Source organism: Geotrypetes seraphini, chromosome 5 (genome assembly GCF_902459505.1).
Source record: "Geotrypetes seraphini chromosome 5, aGeoSer1.1, whole genome shotgun sequence".
NCBI lineage: Eukaryota > Metazoa > Chordata > Amphibia > Gymnophiona > Dermophiidae > Geotrypetes > Geotrypetes seraphini.
The window spans coordinates 251,952,690-251,968,093 of record NC_047088.1 but is presented as its reverse complement, the minus strand read 5'-3'; the positions used below and the strand labels follow the sequence as shown (position 1 = coordinate 251,968,093).

The 15,404-nt window shown below is 42.0% G+C and overlaps 1 protein-coding gene across 2 annotated transcripts in view; it reads right to left on the bottom strand.

The window, feature by feature from the left end:
* Positions 1-15,404, bottom strand: part of TFCP2L1 (transcription factor CP2 like 1) — a 146,088-nt gene that overhangs the window by 68,266 nt on the left and 62,418 nt on the right. For both annotated transcript variants that reach the window (XR_004539708.1, XM_033947266.1), the window contains exons 3-5: positions 5,823-5,899; positions 3,410-3,515; positions 3,003-3,109 (exon numbers count right to left, since the gene is read on the bottom strand). Coding sequence is in view for 1 of the 2 variants with exons in the window: in XM_033947266.1 (XP_033803157.1) it covers positions 3,003-3,109; positions 3,410-3,515; positions 5,823-5,899 (290 nt within the window). In the remaining variant the exon portion in view is untranslated. The remainder of the gene's footprint in view (positions 1-3,002; positions 3,110-3,409; positions 3,516-5,822; positions 5,900-15,404) is intronic.

Genomic DNA, 15,404 nt, shown 5'->3' with positions numbered 1-15,404 from the left:
CCCTGGTTCTCTAAGGAAATAGGTTTATATAATCATGCCTAGTGGCACCTAAAACGGACTTAGAGAGAGGTGATGGAGAGTAAAACTGTGACTGAGTTCAAAGAAGCGTGGGATGAACACAGAGGATTTAGAATCAGAAAATAATATTAAATATTGAACTACGGCCAGTACTGGGCAGACTTGCACGGTCTGTGTTTTGGGGTTTGCAGTTCAGTTTTGACACATTTTTCTTATGCAACCATTGTCCTGAAAAGCGCCTCTCTCAGTTCTGCTTTAAATGATTTTGACGCTGTATTGTTCGGTTCTTTACTCATTGCTGCATTAAAAACCATTTGTGGATCTTGGAAGGACCTCTCAGAAGTTACCTAGGCCAGATGGTGGAACCAGATAAGCTTAATATTGCCAAAAAAAAATCCAACTCTTTCTTTTAACATGAAATGGTCGACCCTACAGTCACATGTCTGTTCCAATTCTTTTTTTTTTTTAATATCTTTATTAGCAATTGCAAAGGGACATACAACCAGAAGAAGAGAAAACAGAGATAGGCATAACAACCAGAGCGAGCAACGAGTGAAAAAACATGACACCAGATGGACCCCATGCTCCGACTCTTCTTGGAGTGGCTGTCACTCTTTCCTTTTCGCTCCTGGGTGGCTGCACTAGCATGTCTGTTCTAATTCTTTCCGGTGATGTATGCATCTCTTATTTCTGTTCACTGTTATTTGTTTATATTGTATTTTATTGTTGGTTTAAATAAACTAAGACTTAAAAAAAAAAAAAATCAAAATCAAAACTATCAGAAGTAATTGCTGCTTTTTATGGGGACAGGTAACTTTTGTGGAGGGACGGGCGGGGACAGAGGAGATTCCTCGCGGGGATGGGTGGGGACGGAGGGGATTTCTCTCCCCGCACAACACTCTAGTCAGAGCAACGTCAGAACATTTAGTGCTCCAGACCGTGGTAGAAACCTCTACTGCAGCTTAGTAAAAAGAGAGGGGTGGGGGGGTAAGTTAGGTACCTAGATCTAGGCGCCTAATTTGAGGCACCATTTATAGAACCTGGGCCTTACTGCAACCATCACACAATTTTATATCCTCTCTCTTTATATGGCTTCTCAGTAGAGGGAGGGGGATTATAAAGCACCCCTCCTTTGCCCCAGGTACAAAATAAGTACCGTGTTTCCCCGAAAATAAGACCTACCCCCAAAATAAGCCCAAGTCCTGGGATTCGCCGGCAGTTTCCCTTCCCTCCCTTGTGCAGCAGAACCCTTGACCCGGCAGAGTGAATTCACGGGCGGACAAGGCCAAAGCAGCCTGTTTAGAGTGCTGCCGGCCCGACACTGCTTAGGGAGGTATGTAGAGCTCACTCACGGTCAGCGAGGTTCAAATGGGAGGGAAGGAGGGGGATTTGGCTGCGCGGCGGGGGCGGATGTGGGTGCTCGGGGGGGAGGGTGATTGCTCAAGGGTCCTCCTGCACGAGGGAGGGGAGGATAGAAGCTGGGCAAGGGTCCTGCTGCACATGTGGGGGAGAGAAAGGAAAGGGGGTGAAAGAGTGGAAGGGAGAGATGATCATGTACATACTCTGAAAATAAGACCTAGTGCATTTTTTGGGCCTAAAATTAATTTAAGACAATGTCTTATTTTCGGGGGGAAAATGGTACTTGCATATAATATGCAAACTGCTGTGATTATAATCACAGAAATGAGGTATATCAAATCCCATTCTCTTTCTTATCACAAGCAATAAAATTTGGAGGCACGTGCAATGCCCACTTCCTGTCCATGCCACGCTTTCCGACACAAAAAGTATTTTAACCTGTGGTTTACCGCATGGTAACTGCTAAATTATCACAAAGGTTTCAATTATTAACATTGATTGGCTCATTAGCCAATTTAGCCGAGCTCATATCTTGGATCGGTGCCTAATTTTGGGCACCATGGGCCAGATTCTCTGCAACACGCCTATATTGTAGGCATGCAGGCATACGACTGTCAATCAACTGCTAGGCGTGCGCTGTAGAATTGCGCCTACAGTTTTGTAAGTTCCAGTACAAACCACATCTCCGCCTGCTTTACGCATGCTTATGCACCTTCGTATGCCTGAGATAGGCACGAGGTAGGCGCGTTAGTACAGCGTACCTAATTAAAAAAAAAAAAAAATGTCCTCTGCCTTTGGCTAGTTAGATGGCAGTAGCGTGCCTACCACTGTAAATTTAGCACGCGCTACAGAGAATCAGGCCCCGTATGTAGAACGCGGAGGTTAATGTGTTTAAGTAAAAGGGCCCCATAATAAACCATATATGAAACCTAAATGTAATGTATAAAATATTAAGAAGAGGTCTATAAAATAATGAGTGGACCGGAACAGATAGAGCTGAATCACTTGTTTATTCTTTCCAAAAAAACACTAGGACTAGAGGGCATTCAATGATGTTGCTAAGCAGTAAATTTAAAATAAACCGGGAAAAAAAATACTTCACTCAACATGAAATTAAACTCTGTAATTTGTTGCCAGAGAATGTGGTGAAAGCAGTTAGCTTAGCAGGGTTTAAGAAAGGTTTGGATAACTGCCTAAAAGAAAAGCCCAGAAGCCATTATTAAGATGGACTTGGGAAAATCCGCTGCTTATTTCCTGGATAAGCAGCATAAAATCTATTTCAACTCTCCTGGGTTCTTGCCAAGTACTTGTGACCTGGATTGGCCGCTGTTGGAAACAGGATACTGGCCTTGATGGACTTTCAGTCTGTCCCAGTACTGCAACGCTTACGTTATTCAATGCATAAAACAAAGTTTTGGATTATATTTTTTTTAAAAGCCAACAACTCTGGCTTGCTGAGCCGTTAATACTTATTTGCATTTGTTCAGTTTAGCTAGTATAAACTTAATGATAATTTAAGCATTTCCGACAGTATGTTATGAACGATGGAACCCCCTCCTAAGAATGACAGATACATTCACGCTCCATTTCCAGCAGTCCGTTCCACTGCAGGCATCCTGCATTACCTGAATAAATGCTGAAGCTCTCTTTGAGGGATCCCACAGAAATTCCACAGTGTTTAACTGAGTCGGGCTGGCCCTGGGATCTAAGATACCGACTGATAATGGGATATCTGTAGAAGAAAACCCCTAAAATTTTAAAAAAGATTACATTGAAGCAGGGACAGAAGGTTGCCACACACAAACCATTTACCAGACCCCCAGACTCTCATACACGCACAAAAAAAATTGAAAAAAAATCACCACACAGATTCAGTCTTAACGGCAAAGTGAATCAAATGGCAGGGTTGGGCTTTCGACTGGTCAGATAAATGGAGATTTATTTTGGCAACGGTGCCACCATCCAGCTCAAGAAGGGGGCTTCAGCAAATTTTCAGAAGAAAAAAAGGTGAAAGGAGAGATGAGAGGCTTACCTAAGTCGAGGATCCGATCCCCAGGCCGGCTCCACCTCCAGCCTTCCAGCTGCTGATGCTCTGTGTACTGTAAACGCCGGTCATGGAAGACTACACGGATAATACTCTTGAAAGCGGAAATAAAATAAAAATAAAAAGAGCACAGAAGCATTATTAAAAAGGAAGGCAGGTGGAAAAAATAGGAAATGTAGATTTATTCAGCGACTGTCCACAGATATCATGAATCATTTACTCTTTAAGAAGTAAGAAAACTACAGGATATACCATGAAGTTATTAAGCGGCACATTTAAAACCAATCGAAGCAAATATTTTGCTCATCACATTCATTGCTGGAGGATGCGATGCAGCAGGTACCATAGGTGGGTTGGAAAAAGGTTTCAACAAGTCCCTGGAGGAAAGGTTTATAACTTGCTGTTAAATTAAACATGGGTAAAAGCCTCTGCTTTTGCCCGGAGGTAAGCAGCATGGAAAACTGCGACTTTTGGGGATCCTACCAGGAACTTGTAGCCTAGATTTATTGCTGCTAGAAGCAGAATAGTTGGCTAGATGGACCTTTGGTCTGACCCAGTTTGACAGGAAGTCCCCAGGTTAAGAACGAGTTACATTTTTGAAGCCGTTTTTAAGTCGGATTTGTATGTAACTCAGAACTTGTAGATTTTAAGATTCTTGCTGCTTACCTCTGCTCCCAGCTGACAAAACGGCCAACTGTCCCCTACCAGGGTTCCCTCTAAAGTACAGCAAGCACAACCACACAATGTGGCCATGCATCATTTCTGAATCTGCTACAGGAGAAGTATAGGAGTCTAGGCCACTGGAAATACTGCTCAGTGAAATCAAATGAAGCCGCAACTGCGCTCTTAAGTACGAGTCGTACATAAGTCGGACGTCTGTAACTCGGGGATTGCCTGTACCGGTGTCAGGTCAAAAGCGCACCGGAACAAAGGCGCGCCCAGACAATTGAGCGCAGCGCGGAGGCGCACGCCACTCAAAATTACTGTTTTTAGGGATCCGACGGGGGCGTGGGGGGAACCCCCCCCTTTACTTAATAGACATCGTGCCGCGTTGTGGGGGCGTTGTGGGGAGTTTGGGGGGTTGTAACCCCCCACATTTTACTGAAAACTTCACTTTTTCCCTTTAGGGAAAAAGTTAAGTTTACAGTAAAATGTGGAGGGTTACAACCCCCCAGACCCCCCATAATGCCGGCGCGATCTATTAAGTAAAGTGGGAGGGTTCCCCAACAAAAACCCCCGTCGGAGCCCCTAAAAACAGTAATTTTGAGCGGCGCACGCCTCCGCGCTGCGCTCAATTGTCCAGGCACGCCTTTGACTTTCGCGCCATTGTCTATGAACCGCCTGTACCTTGTTATCGTGAAATGTTCATTACCTCTCCAAGCAGCAACAGAAGCCACCTAAAAACCACACAGCTTCCCAAGTACAAGGGTGGGGGTTTTTAACGCAGGCTGTGATTATTTTTTTTCTATCGATTTAAATTTACAATCACTTCACTACATCCGTAATATAGAAATCCCAGCAAATGAAAAAGTAATTAATATACAAGGAAAATGAATTATTATAACAGTCCACAATATTTGTGATTTTTTAATTGGTGGAACAGCCTAAGCAATATAAAATAAAATGCTAGATATGAATCAGTGTTGCAGAAGTCCCCTTCTTTAGATTCACTGCACCTTGGGTTTACAAAATAGATTTTTTTGCTTCTGTCCAAGAATCTTCTCTCCTGAACACACATTCAGCCCAAACATGAGGTTCTACTTAGAGAATGAAATGGGCACAAATTTTCCCCATCCCCACGGGAACTCATTTTCCCCTCTCAGTGAGTTCTTTCCCTGTTCTATTCTTGCATGCTCTATCCTCATCTGCATGGACCTCAAACCCTTTAAAATCATAAGTAGCAACATTCTAGAGCTCAGATTGTGATGTCATAATGCCTCATTCCACCAATGCCTAAGCTCCATCCTCACCTGCACAAGCCTCAAACCCTTTAAAATCATAAGCAGCAACATTCTAGAGCTCAGATTGTGATGTCATAATGCCTCATTCCACCAATGCCTAAGCTCCGTCCTCACCTGCACAAGCCTCATACCCTCTAAAATCATAAGCAGAAACATTCTAGAGCTCAGAGTGTGATGTCATAATGCCTCATTCCACCAATGCCTAAGCTCCGTCCTCATCTGCACAAGCCTCAAACCCTTTAAAATCCTAAGTGTTCGAGGCTGTGCGGTTAAGGCAGAGCTTACAGGAATGGGGCAATGACAGGGACATTAACAAAACTTGCAGGAAAGGAGAAAAATTTGTCCCCGTGTCATTCTCTAGTTCTACTCCACGATCAAGAAAGGTGCAGTGAAAAAACATGCATGAAAAAATAGAAAACCTACAGTCAGTCCCTCCTTACCTTCACATATTTCGTACTGAAATCTTGATAGTCCCCCTGTTTCCTATTGTCATGCAGTCGGATTTCATAAGACTGACCTAGAACGTTGGAAAGAAATTGTCAGCATTCAATCAGCGCATCAAGATTTCATTTTCTATCCTTCGATTGATGGTACCATAATTTAAAACAAAAAAGACATACCATAGTACTTATGATCCTAAAAACTTAACATGGGGTAAAAAAAACTCTTGCAGTATAACAAACATTTAAGGATGTCTTAGATAGGAGGTTTAAGAGAAGTAAACAATACATGCAGTAAACTGGACACAACTGACGAGCTAAAAGGACCTTAGATGTCTTCCTACCTGGAATTGCCCCTCCCCCAAAGACACACTCCCCCAAGGTAGTCACCACTCCTCACCTTCTCAAAAGGCCCCTACCTAATATCTAATGGTCTGAACAGAAATTATTTTGTCACTTCTGTCCTGCAGGTATGTTAATCCAAAATAACACTTGCAACCCCTAGTGGTAGTCTCATGGAAACATGACCCTAGGGGTGGTACTGTAAGATTACTCCTAGGATTCATCAGAGCCATTTTGGATGAAGGCATTAGCAATGCTGTAGTGACTGGGGATTGCCCCTGCCTGGACCACTAAACACAAGCTCCTACTACTTTAAAAAAAAAAAAAACACAAGACGTTCCTACTACTTGGAAAAAAAAAAAAAAAAGACAAACTCCAACCACTACATAAAAGAAATAAACTCTGTCAAGCACCCCATATAACCCACCCTAAAAATTATTGGGATCATGATAGACAGATGTTGCACCATGCAACTACAAATAAACAAGACCATCCAGAAATCCTTTGCAATCCTATGGCAAATTCAGAAATTCTTCGACAGGGAACAATTGCAACTCCTAGTTCAGACCCTAATCCTGGGTATTCTAGACTACTGCAATGTCCTTTATCTACCATGTCCCGCTGGCATGATAAAACAATTACAGACCATTCAAAACACAGCCCTCAGAATGAGCTACTCACTAAGTAAACATGACCACATCACCACTGAAAAACCCAGATTCACACTGGCTCCCAATGCAAGCACGAGTATTATTCAAATTATACTGTCTGCTACACAAAGCTCTAAATGGTGCTGCCCCCAGTCACCATTCACTCAACCCCCCCCCCACCCCCCATTCAAGGGCACTCTGCCCAAAACAAATGTACAATGGCTTACTTGACCATCACCTCTCCAACCTGCTAACACCACCACCAGACCACAAAACTTTCCAAAGGAAAATCCAAGTTTTCACGTTTCAAGTTTGTTAAAATATTTTTTAAACCGCTTATTCTGGTTTCTAAGCGGTTAACAATATAAAATTGCATAAAAACAGATAAATTACATAGAAACTTATAAAAACAGGTATAACGGATAAAAGTCAAAGACATACAGACTACACAACAATGGGATAGTAGGGATGAACTATACTGTTCAGAAAATTTGGCAGGACAACTCAAAACAGAGCCAAAATTTATCACTATGCCTGCAATTAGCACAACTTAACCCAGCTTCGCATTTGTCTCTGTTCTTGTAACTTATACTTTACCCTGTACCTCTTCTGGTAATGTACCGTTTATATCTTTCGTAATCCACCTAGAACTGCAAGATTAGGCTGAATATAAATCACTAATGAAACCTTCTATACGATGTGCAGAGGCAGCCATAAAAGCAAACAGGATGGTTAACAAAACTAAGAATGTCATAATGCCCCTGTATCGCTCCATGGTGCGACCTCATTTGGAGTATTGCATTCAATTCTGGTCTCCTTATCTCAAGAAAGATATAGTGGCGCTAGAAAAACTTCAAAGAAGAGTGACCAAGATGGTAAAGGGGATGGGACTCCTCTCGTATGAGAAAAGACTAAAACGGTTAGGGCTCTTCAGCTTGGAAACAGCTGAGGGGAGATATGATTGAAGTCTACAAAATCCTGAGTGGAGTAGAATGGGTACAAGTGGATCAATTTATCACTCCGTCATAAATTACAAAGACTAGGGGGGATAGCAGTTGAAACTGCAGGGAAATGCTTTTAAAACCAATAGGAGGAAAATTTTTTTTCACACAAAGAATATTTAAGCTCTGGAACGTGTTTGCCAGAGGATGTGGTAAGAGCAGATAGCGTAGCTGGTTTTAAGAAAGGTTTGGACAAGTTCCTGGAGGAAAAGTCCATAGTCTATTATTGAGAAAGACATGGGGGAAGCCACTGCCTGCCCTGTATTGGTGAACTGAAAGAAAATCACTCCGTGGACCTGTTCAAAGTATACTTTGAACAGGTCCACGGAGTGATTTTCTTTCAGTTCAACACTTGTATTTTATCACTCCTGTTACATTGTTTGTAACTGGTCCCCTTTCCCATATTTGACTGGAGTCTGCCCTGTATTGGTAGCATGGAATATTGCTCCACCTTGGGTTTTGGCTAGGTACTAGTGACCTGGATTGGCCACCGTGAGAATGGGCTACTGGGCTTGATGCACCATTGGTTTGACCCAGTAAGGCTATTCTTATGTTCTTATAATGTAAATTTGAGTAAGATAGGCCCTGGGAGGCCTTCAGGAGGGTGAGGGGGGCCTTCATTTGGGGGGTTCCAAGAGGGACCTATTGCTTGGAGAGGTGGGGTACTCTGGCCACCAATGTAACTTTAAGGTGCCGACCCATTAACAATTGGCTTGGCTGCTCCTGACTGATAGAATGACGCAGTTTATAAGTTGGCTCACAAGCATTTTTCCTTTTCATGGAAGTCAGCAACCTGAAGTTCTGAAATACTGCAAATTGGCAACTCCCATGGTAAATCAAGGTGTGATAAAAACCCATCTTTTATCACGCATTGATATCTTTTCCTCTAAGTGACCCTAAATCTTATTCAGCACCACATACAAAAATGCATGCTGTTGAAAAGATGACAAAATCTGCAATGATGGTGGGGACATAAATACTGATGTCACAGAAAACTGGAGATCTCTGTAAACTTTATGTTGAGGGAAGATGGCATTTTTGCCAAAGGATTGTGTGTTTCGATCAATAAAGCTATTTCAAACATAATAATAGCACTTCAAAGTCAACTCCCAAAAAGTTTAAAAACAAATTTTTCAGGGGGGGAGGTGGGGGCAGATCTGAATTTCAATTCATTTTTATTTTCACCCCATTTTAATCTTAGCATACACTACTAAAAAATTTAAACAGGACGGAGGTTTTTGTTTTCCTTTGAAATGAAAAGCCTGTTTTGACGGCGAATTTTAATTTCATTGTGAAACGACTGAACATCCCCGACAGGCCATTACAGCCTTTTGAATAATATCAAAGACAATAAAAACTGAAAGACACACTCAAGAGTTCTTTCGAATTTGTGGCTCTGGGAGAAACGCTCTGTACATGTGTGTGTGTGGGGGGGTTAATTCTATTTAGTGGACGCTAATATTTACACACTGAATATCGGCATATACACACATGTAAGCACAAACCCACGTAACTAGCAAAAATTTGTCTATTCTGTAAATCCATCCATATCTTGTTTAGCGTGTGTTATACAGATAGGTTACATGTAGACAGAGCCTGGGTGGCGTGCAGGCAGGGCCCACACATGCAGGTAGCTTACAATATTCTGTAAAGGAAAATAGGCACCAGTGGCGTAGCCAAGGAGGATGGCACCAGGTATCACTGTGCCCTGCGACCTTCCCGCTTTTCCCTGCCACTTGAGCGCCCCCCCCCCCCAGCACCATGCATACCTCTTGACATGTTCACCTACGTGAGCAGGATCTTCCATCCGCTGCTCAGGCCAGCCTCGGTTCCTTTCTGACATCACATCCTGGTCCTGTGAACAGTAAATGACGTCAGGAGGGAGCCGAGGCTGGCACCAGCAGTAGGTGAAGACGTCACTCATGCTGGCAAACATTTAAAGACATACACAAGGAATGGAGAGAAGAGATGCCAGTGCACCCCGTTGAAGACAACACCCGGGGTGGTCCACCTCCCCCCCCCCTTGCCATGCCACTGGTAGACAACTACTTTTATGGAACAGATGCCACATAGACACCCTCTGAGGGTCTACGTATAGGTACACATAGGATTATCCCCTAAGAGGGCATTTCTATAACAGGGCACCTAGGTTTATACTGCCCTGAAAAGCCAAAACACAGCAACTCAAATTTTTGTCAAAGCTGAGCTAATTCAGATGTCTTGTACTCACTGTGTATTTCTTTATTTGGAAGACATTTAACATTGAACGCATTTTCAAGCCTGTAGCCAAAGTCCAAAACACAGTTTCCCCCTCCCCCCCCAATATTCAGTGCTATTTAACCAGTCAGAAATGGCTGCTCACCAGTTAAATAACCATTTTTTGTGGTTCACTGCAAATATTCAATGGGTGATAACTGGTTATCTCCTGCTGAATATTCGCAGTTAATGCCTTCCGCTGAACCAGGTATATCACGCAGCTTAACCGGTTAGGAACAGATATTCAGTGCCAAACTCGATAAAATTATGGTTAAATCGGACCACATAAACAGCGCTCTTAACTATAACCACTTTAACTGGTCAACTGCTGAATATCGGGTTAAGTGTTTAGCAGCCAACACCTCCCCCCGGATATTCAATTCCGGGATTTTCGCTCTGTTGTTCAAGCCTTATGACTATCTCGAATTGACTACTGCAATCTGTTGTGTCTCAGATTGTCAAAGAAAACATGCACACCTGTCCAACCTCTAATGAATTCAGCGGCTAGATTGATCATGGGCGTTCCTAGGGTTGCCCATATTACTCCAATCTTAAAAGCTCTCCACTGGTTACCCGTTCAACAGAGAATTTGCTATAAAGCTCTGTCAGTTCATCAAATATAGAAACCCTCTTCTCCTACTTGCTTTCAAAGTTTGTGGGAAGTCTATCAACCTGTAAGATGTTTGAGATCTGAGGGAGGGATGCTGCTCATCGGTTTAAAAGAAAATGGGAGTCGCTATGTCAAATCTAGAATATTGATTTTCTCACTGGCCGGTAAGAATCTCTGGAATTCAATTCCAGGTATAAATTCCAGTTGCTAGAAATGACCCTCCACTGAAGATCTGGTTTTAACACTTGGCAGCAAACAGGCAAAACACTACCCGCTGCCGGATGACTATCTCTTGATAAATGGGAGATATGTTAACCGAAAACACAGTATTGTTTTAGTCTTGGTCAAGAATTGAATTATGGGGATTTACATAAGAACATAAGCATTGCCATATTGGGACAGACCAAAGGTCCATCAAGCCCAGACTCCTGTTTCCAACAGTGGCCAACCCAGGTCCCAAGTATCTGGCAGAAACCCAAAGAGTAGCAACATTCCAGAGCTGAGACTGATGTCATAATGCCTCATTCTACCAATGCCTAAGAGCCAAACTCATCAGTGATGTCACAATGGCTCGATTGTCCTATACTTGGCTCACACAAGAACATAAGAATTGAAGGTACATCAAGCCCAGTATCCAGTTTCCAACAGTGGCCAACCCAGGTCCCAAGTATCTGGCAGAAACCCAAAGAGTAGCAACATTCCAGAGCTGAGACTGATGTCATAATGCCTCATTCTACCAATGCCTAAGAGCCAAACTCATCAGTGATGTCACAATGGCTCGATTGTCCTATACTTGGCTCACACAAGAACATAAGAATTGAAGGTACATCAAAAGCCCAGTATCCAGTTTCCAACAGTGGCCAACCCAGGTCCCAAGTATCCAGCTAGATCCCAAGAAGTAAGACAGATTTTATGCTGCTTATCCTAGAAATAAGCAGTGGATTTCCCCAAGTCCATCTCAATAGTGGCGCATAGACTTTTTTAAAGAAATTATCCAAATCTCTCTTTTTTTGAACCCTGCTAAGCTGCTTTCACCACATTCTCTGAAAATATTTTCTCCAGTTTGTTTTAAATCTGCTACTATTCAAAGAAATCAGTTTTTGGACCTCCAATAGTTACAGCCTCACCAGGTACTGTGTTCTGGCTTTTCAGAGCATTAAAGGGGCAGGAAGACACATATTTTTAGCCTATTTTGTGAAGATACAAAAGCACCAATGTGTCTTTTAAAAAAAATGCTACCAGATATCCTGCAGAAATATCAATGATTGTGGAAGCCCGTTCAGGAGCAGGCATAAATTATTAGCACGCAAGGTATGCGCATATTTTATAGAATATGAACATAAACCATGACTCCACCTACACTCCACCCAAACTCCTCCCCTAAGCAATGCCTAATTTGAGATACATGCCTACTTGCACCACACACACTTAGGCGTCATCAATTTTGTGATTTTTACATGGAAAATAAAGCTTATAAAATTACTTCCTTAGCCCCTTAGAGTCTTGCAGTCATTCCAGGGACTGTGTTAGGTATCTCCGTCTATTATCAATCTATCATGCTGCTGCTGAGCCCATCCTGGGGCATGGACTCTAAGAACGGCACTTCAGCAGAATGAATAGGTACAAGTAAAGTATGATCAGTTTATCTTTCTAGAGAGAAGCTGGTTTTTCCAAGAAACAAGAGTACAAGTTATCATCATCAGGATAGGTGCACTGAAACCTGTTTTTCTTGTTCTTGCCTATCAACATCCCCAAGAATGCAGAACACATTTTCTAACTTTGCAGCAGGCTAATGGCATTTTGCTCCAAATGACTTTATTAACCTATGCCACATCAGTGTACTGACCTTCAGAACAGGTTAGTGCAGGTATTTTTCTCAGTATTTCCCCCTCAGTAGCTCTCCTCTATTCTCTCTCCTTATAACGCCTCCCTGAGAGCTCCGTTCCTCGGAGAGGTACAGGTGAAAGCAACTTTTTTCCTTACTAAAATATGCGTCTAATCTAAATTCAATCAATTAGCTTAAATGGCGTGGTTACTGACCGCGCCACTGAAGTTAATTGAATAATTGATTTTTAAAAATTTTTTTTAAAAGTTAAGTGCAGAATTCCACGAGGCACCTTCTGACGCCAAAAATGCCTACTTGAAGAGTAGGTGTGGTTAGGGGCGGAGAATAGGCATCGGAGTTAGGCGCCAGTAAATTTAGGCCAGGAAACCCCAGGCCTAACATACTGGTGTCTACCGCTAGGACGCCAGGAACGCCTATGCACCGCTAGGTGTGACAAGGCCCTTAATACTCCTGATGTGTAGACCATTCAATAAGTTATTAACCCTCCCCTCCCCCTTTTACAAAAGTGTAGCATATTAATTCTAGCTTAACTAAATTGCAAATCAATCTTGTACAGCAGAAATTACAAAATCAATGGATAACTTAGCGTAACATGCTCAGATGACTGGGAAACCCTACAAAACCAGTATTTAGTTAGGACCAGGGCCAAGACCAGTATTCACCAGTGATATTAAGGCATTACTCCCTCCTTCTGGAAGGAGTTGGAAAGCCTATGAGCCCGATATTGAGAATGCTGTGATCCTGGATATTCAATGCCGGGGTCATACTCAGCCACTGGCTCTGAATATCCAGATCATTGCTCGCTGCCACAGACTTAGCCGGCCAAGCCGATATTCATCAAATTGGCTGGCAAAGGCCTAGCAGCTAAAGACAGACACTGCCTCTTAGCCGGGTCTATATGGCCGTATGCCTTAGCCAGCCAGCTGAGGCATATTGGTGGTGACTGATCATGTCATGCAACGTAGCTGGCTATTTTCTGCTGAATAAGCGAAGGATAGCTGACTAAGCGGTTCTCAGCTGGTTGAATAAGCAGTTCTCAGCTGGCTAAGTGCCACTGAATATTGGGGGTAGGGTGGGATGTGTGTTATGTGATGCTCTGCCAGCATTACTGATTATCTTCTCTGGACCAAACATAATATTGTGCAGGGTAATCAATATGACGGCTGAAATAAACCCACCACTCACTCTTCCTCTTCACATCACATTCATAAAACTAACATAACCAGAAGCCATTCCATGTGAATAGGAAATCCTCTGGATCAGGCTAAATACCATATAAAACTTTTATGTTACTCATAGCCCCCAATATCTTCATCGGATTCCACGATTTCATAAACTCCTTATACTGTGATATTCCAAGCAAACAATCTTCATGCAATTATGAGCAAATGATACCGCCAGTGTTTCATATCCTGCTTCAGGGTACAGGTCCGATACTCCATTCGTTGATACAAAAGTGTTTCTTTCCAATAGCAATGACCTCATTGTACTACATTTGCACGACTGAGAACCCCTGGCTCTATAGCAATATATAGTGCAAAAAATTCCATTATTCTTGATAAACACCTCATCCCATTCGCATCTCTTCGGGCCCTGACATCCGCCGATCAACATCTACCGACTGTTCCTTCACTCAAAAGAACTTTTCTACAGTCGAAACACTATCTTCTCCGTCACAGCCCCCTCCCTCTGGAATGCAATGCCATCACACCTCCGTTCGGAACACTCTCGATAAATTCAAAATCAATCTCAAAACCTTTACATTTCAAGATGCTTACCAAAATTCCAGATAAGATCCTATGAGCGTTGGAGTTTTTACTGCCACTGCTGGCAATAAAAAAGCCCAACGCGGCTTCATTAAAGGGCTGGTGTCATAATTTTCTGGGATATTGTTATTGTTCAGTATAAGAGGTTTTGTTTTTGTCGTCTTTATAAAATAGGCACCTTTGATGACTTCACATAGACATCCTGTTATAATATCAAGCCCACATTGCTCTATCAACATACAGGATATTTTGGAATGAACAGGGAACAGATATGTCCAGTGGACATGGCAGATGCTTGGTGGTAATGACACAGCCATAAACGCTGTACAAAGACATCATTTATAATGATTTACAAATTGCAACCCCTGTCATTATAAGCAACAATTTGTTATTACTAAAAAATATTTGGCTCTTAGCCCTCATTGACGTACCGAATATCACCGTGTCATATGACAAAATTATGAAACATTGGAAAAATTGGGATCGATTAAATTATCATTTTTGGTGGAATTCACTATGCTATATTTTTAAAATGGAAAGGTTACTAGCCATACAGCGGGGGCATTTCCAGAAATTTAAGGATGTTTGGGAGCCATTAACAACTTATTGTGCAGAATAAATAGTATTTTCCCATTCATCACACATGCCCAGGGTAGGGAGGGTGGGTGGGAATATTTGATATGTTCTTACGTTCAAGAACAATTGTTGTGTATAAAGGGGGGAGGGATATAGAATGTGAAGTATACTTTGATGGAAATATTAAGTGATGCTAAAGTGTAAAATGATTGTATTGTATTTTACACGTATTGAAAGTTTTAAAATGAATATATATATATTCATTTTAAAACTTTCAATACGTGTAAAATACAATACAATCATTTTACACACACATATATATATATATATATATAAATATATATATATATTTATATTTATATATATATTTATAAGATGATTTACAAATTCAAGCTTTTTTTTTTTTTCCAGAAAGGCTGTGTATGAAGAGCTGCAAGAGCTCTTAAAGAAATCTGGCTTGTTAAGCTTTAAGGGTAACCCAGTTCCCCTCCGTTACCCTTTCGGGTATATCGGAGCTAAGAGAAGCTGTGCCCAT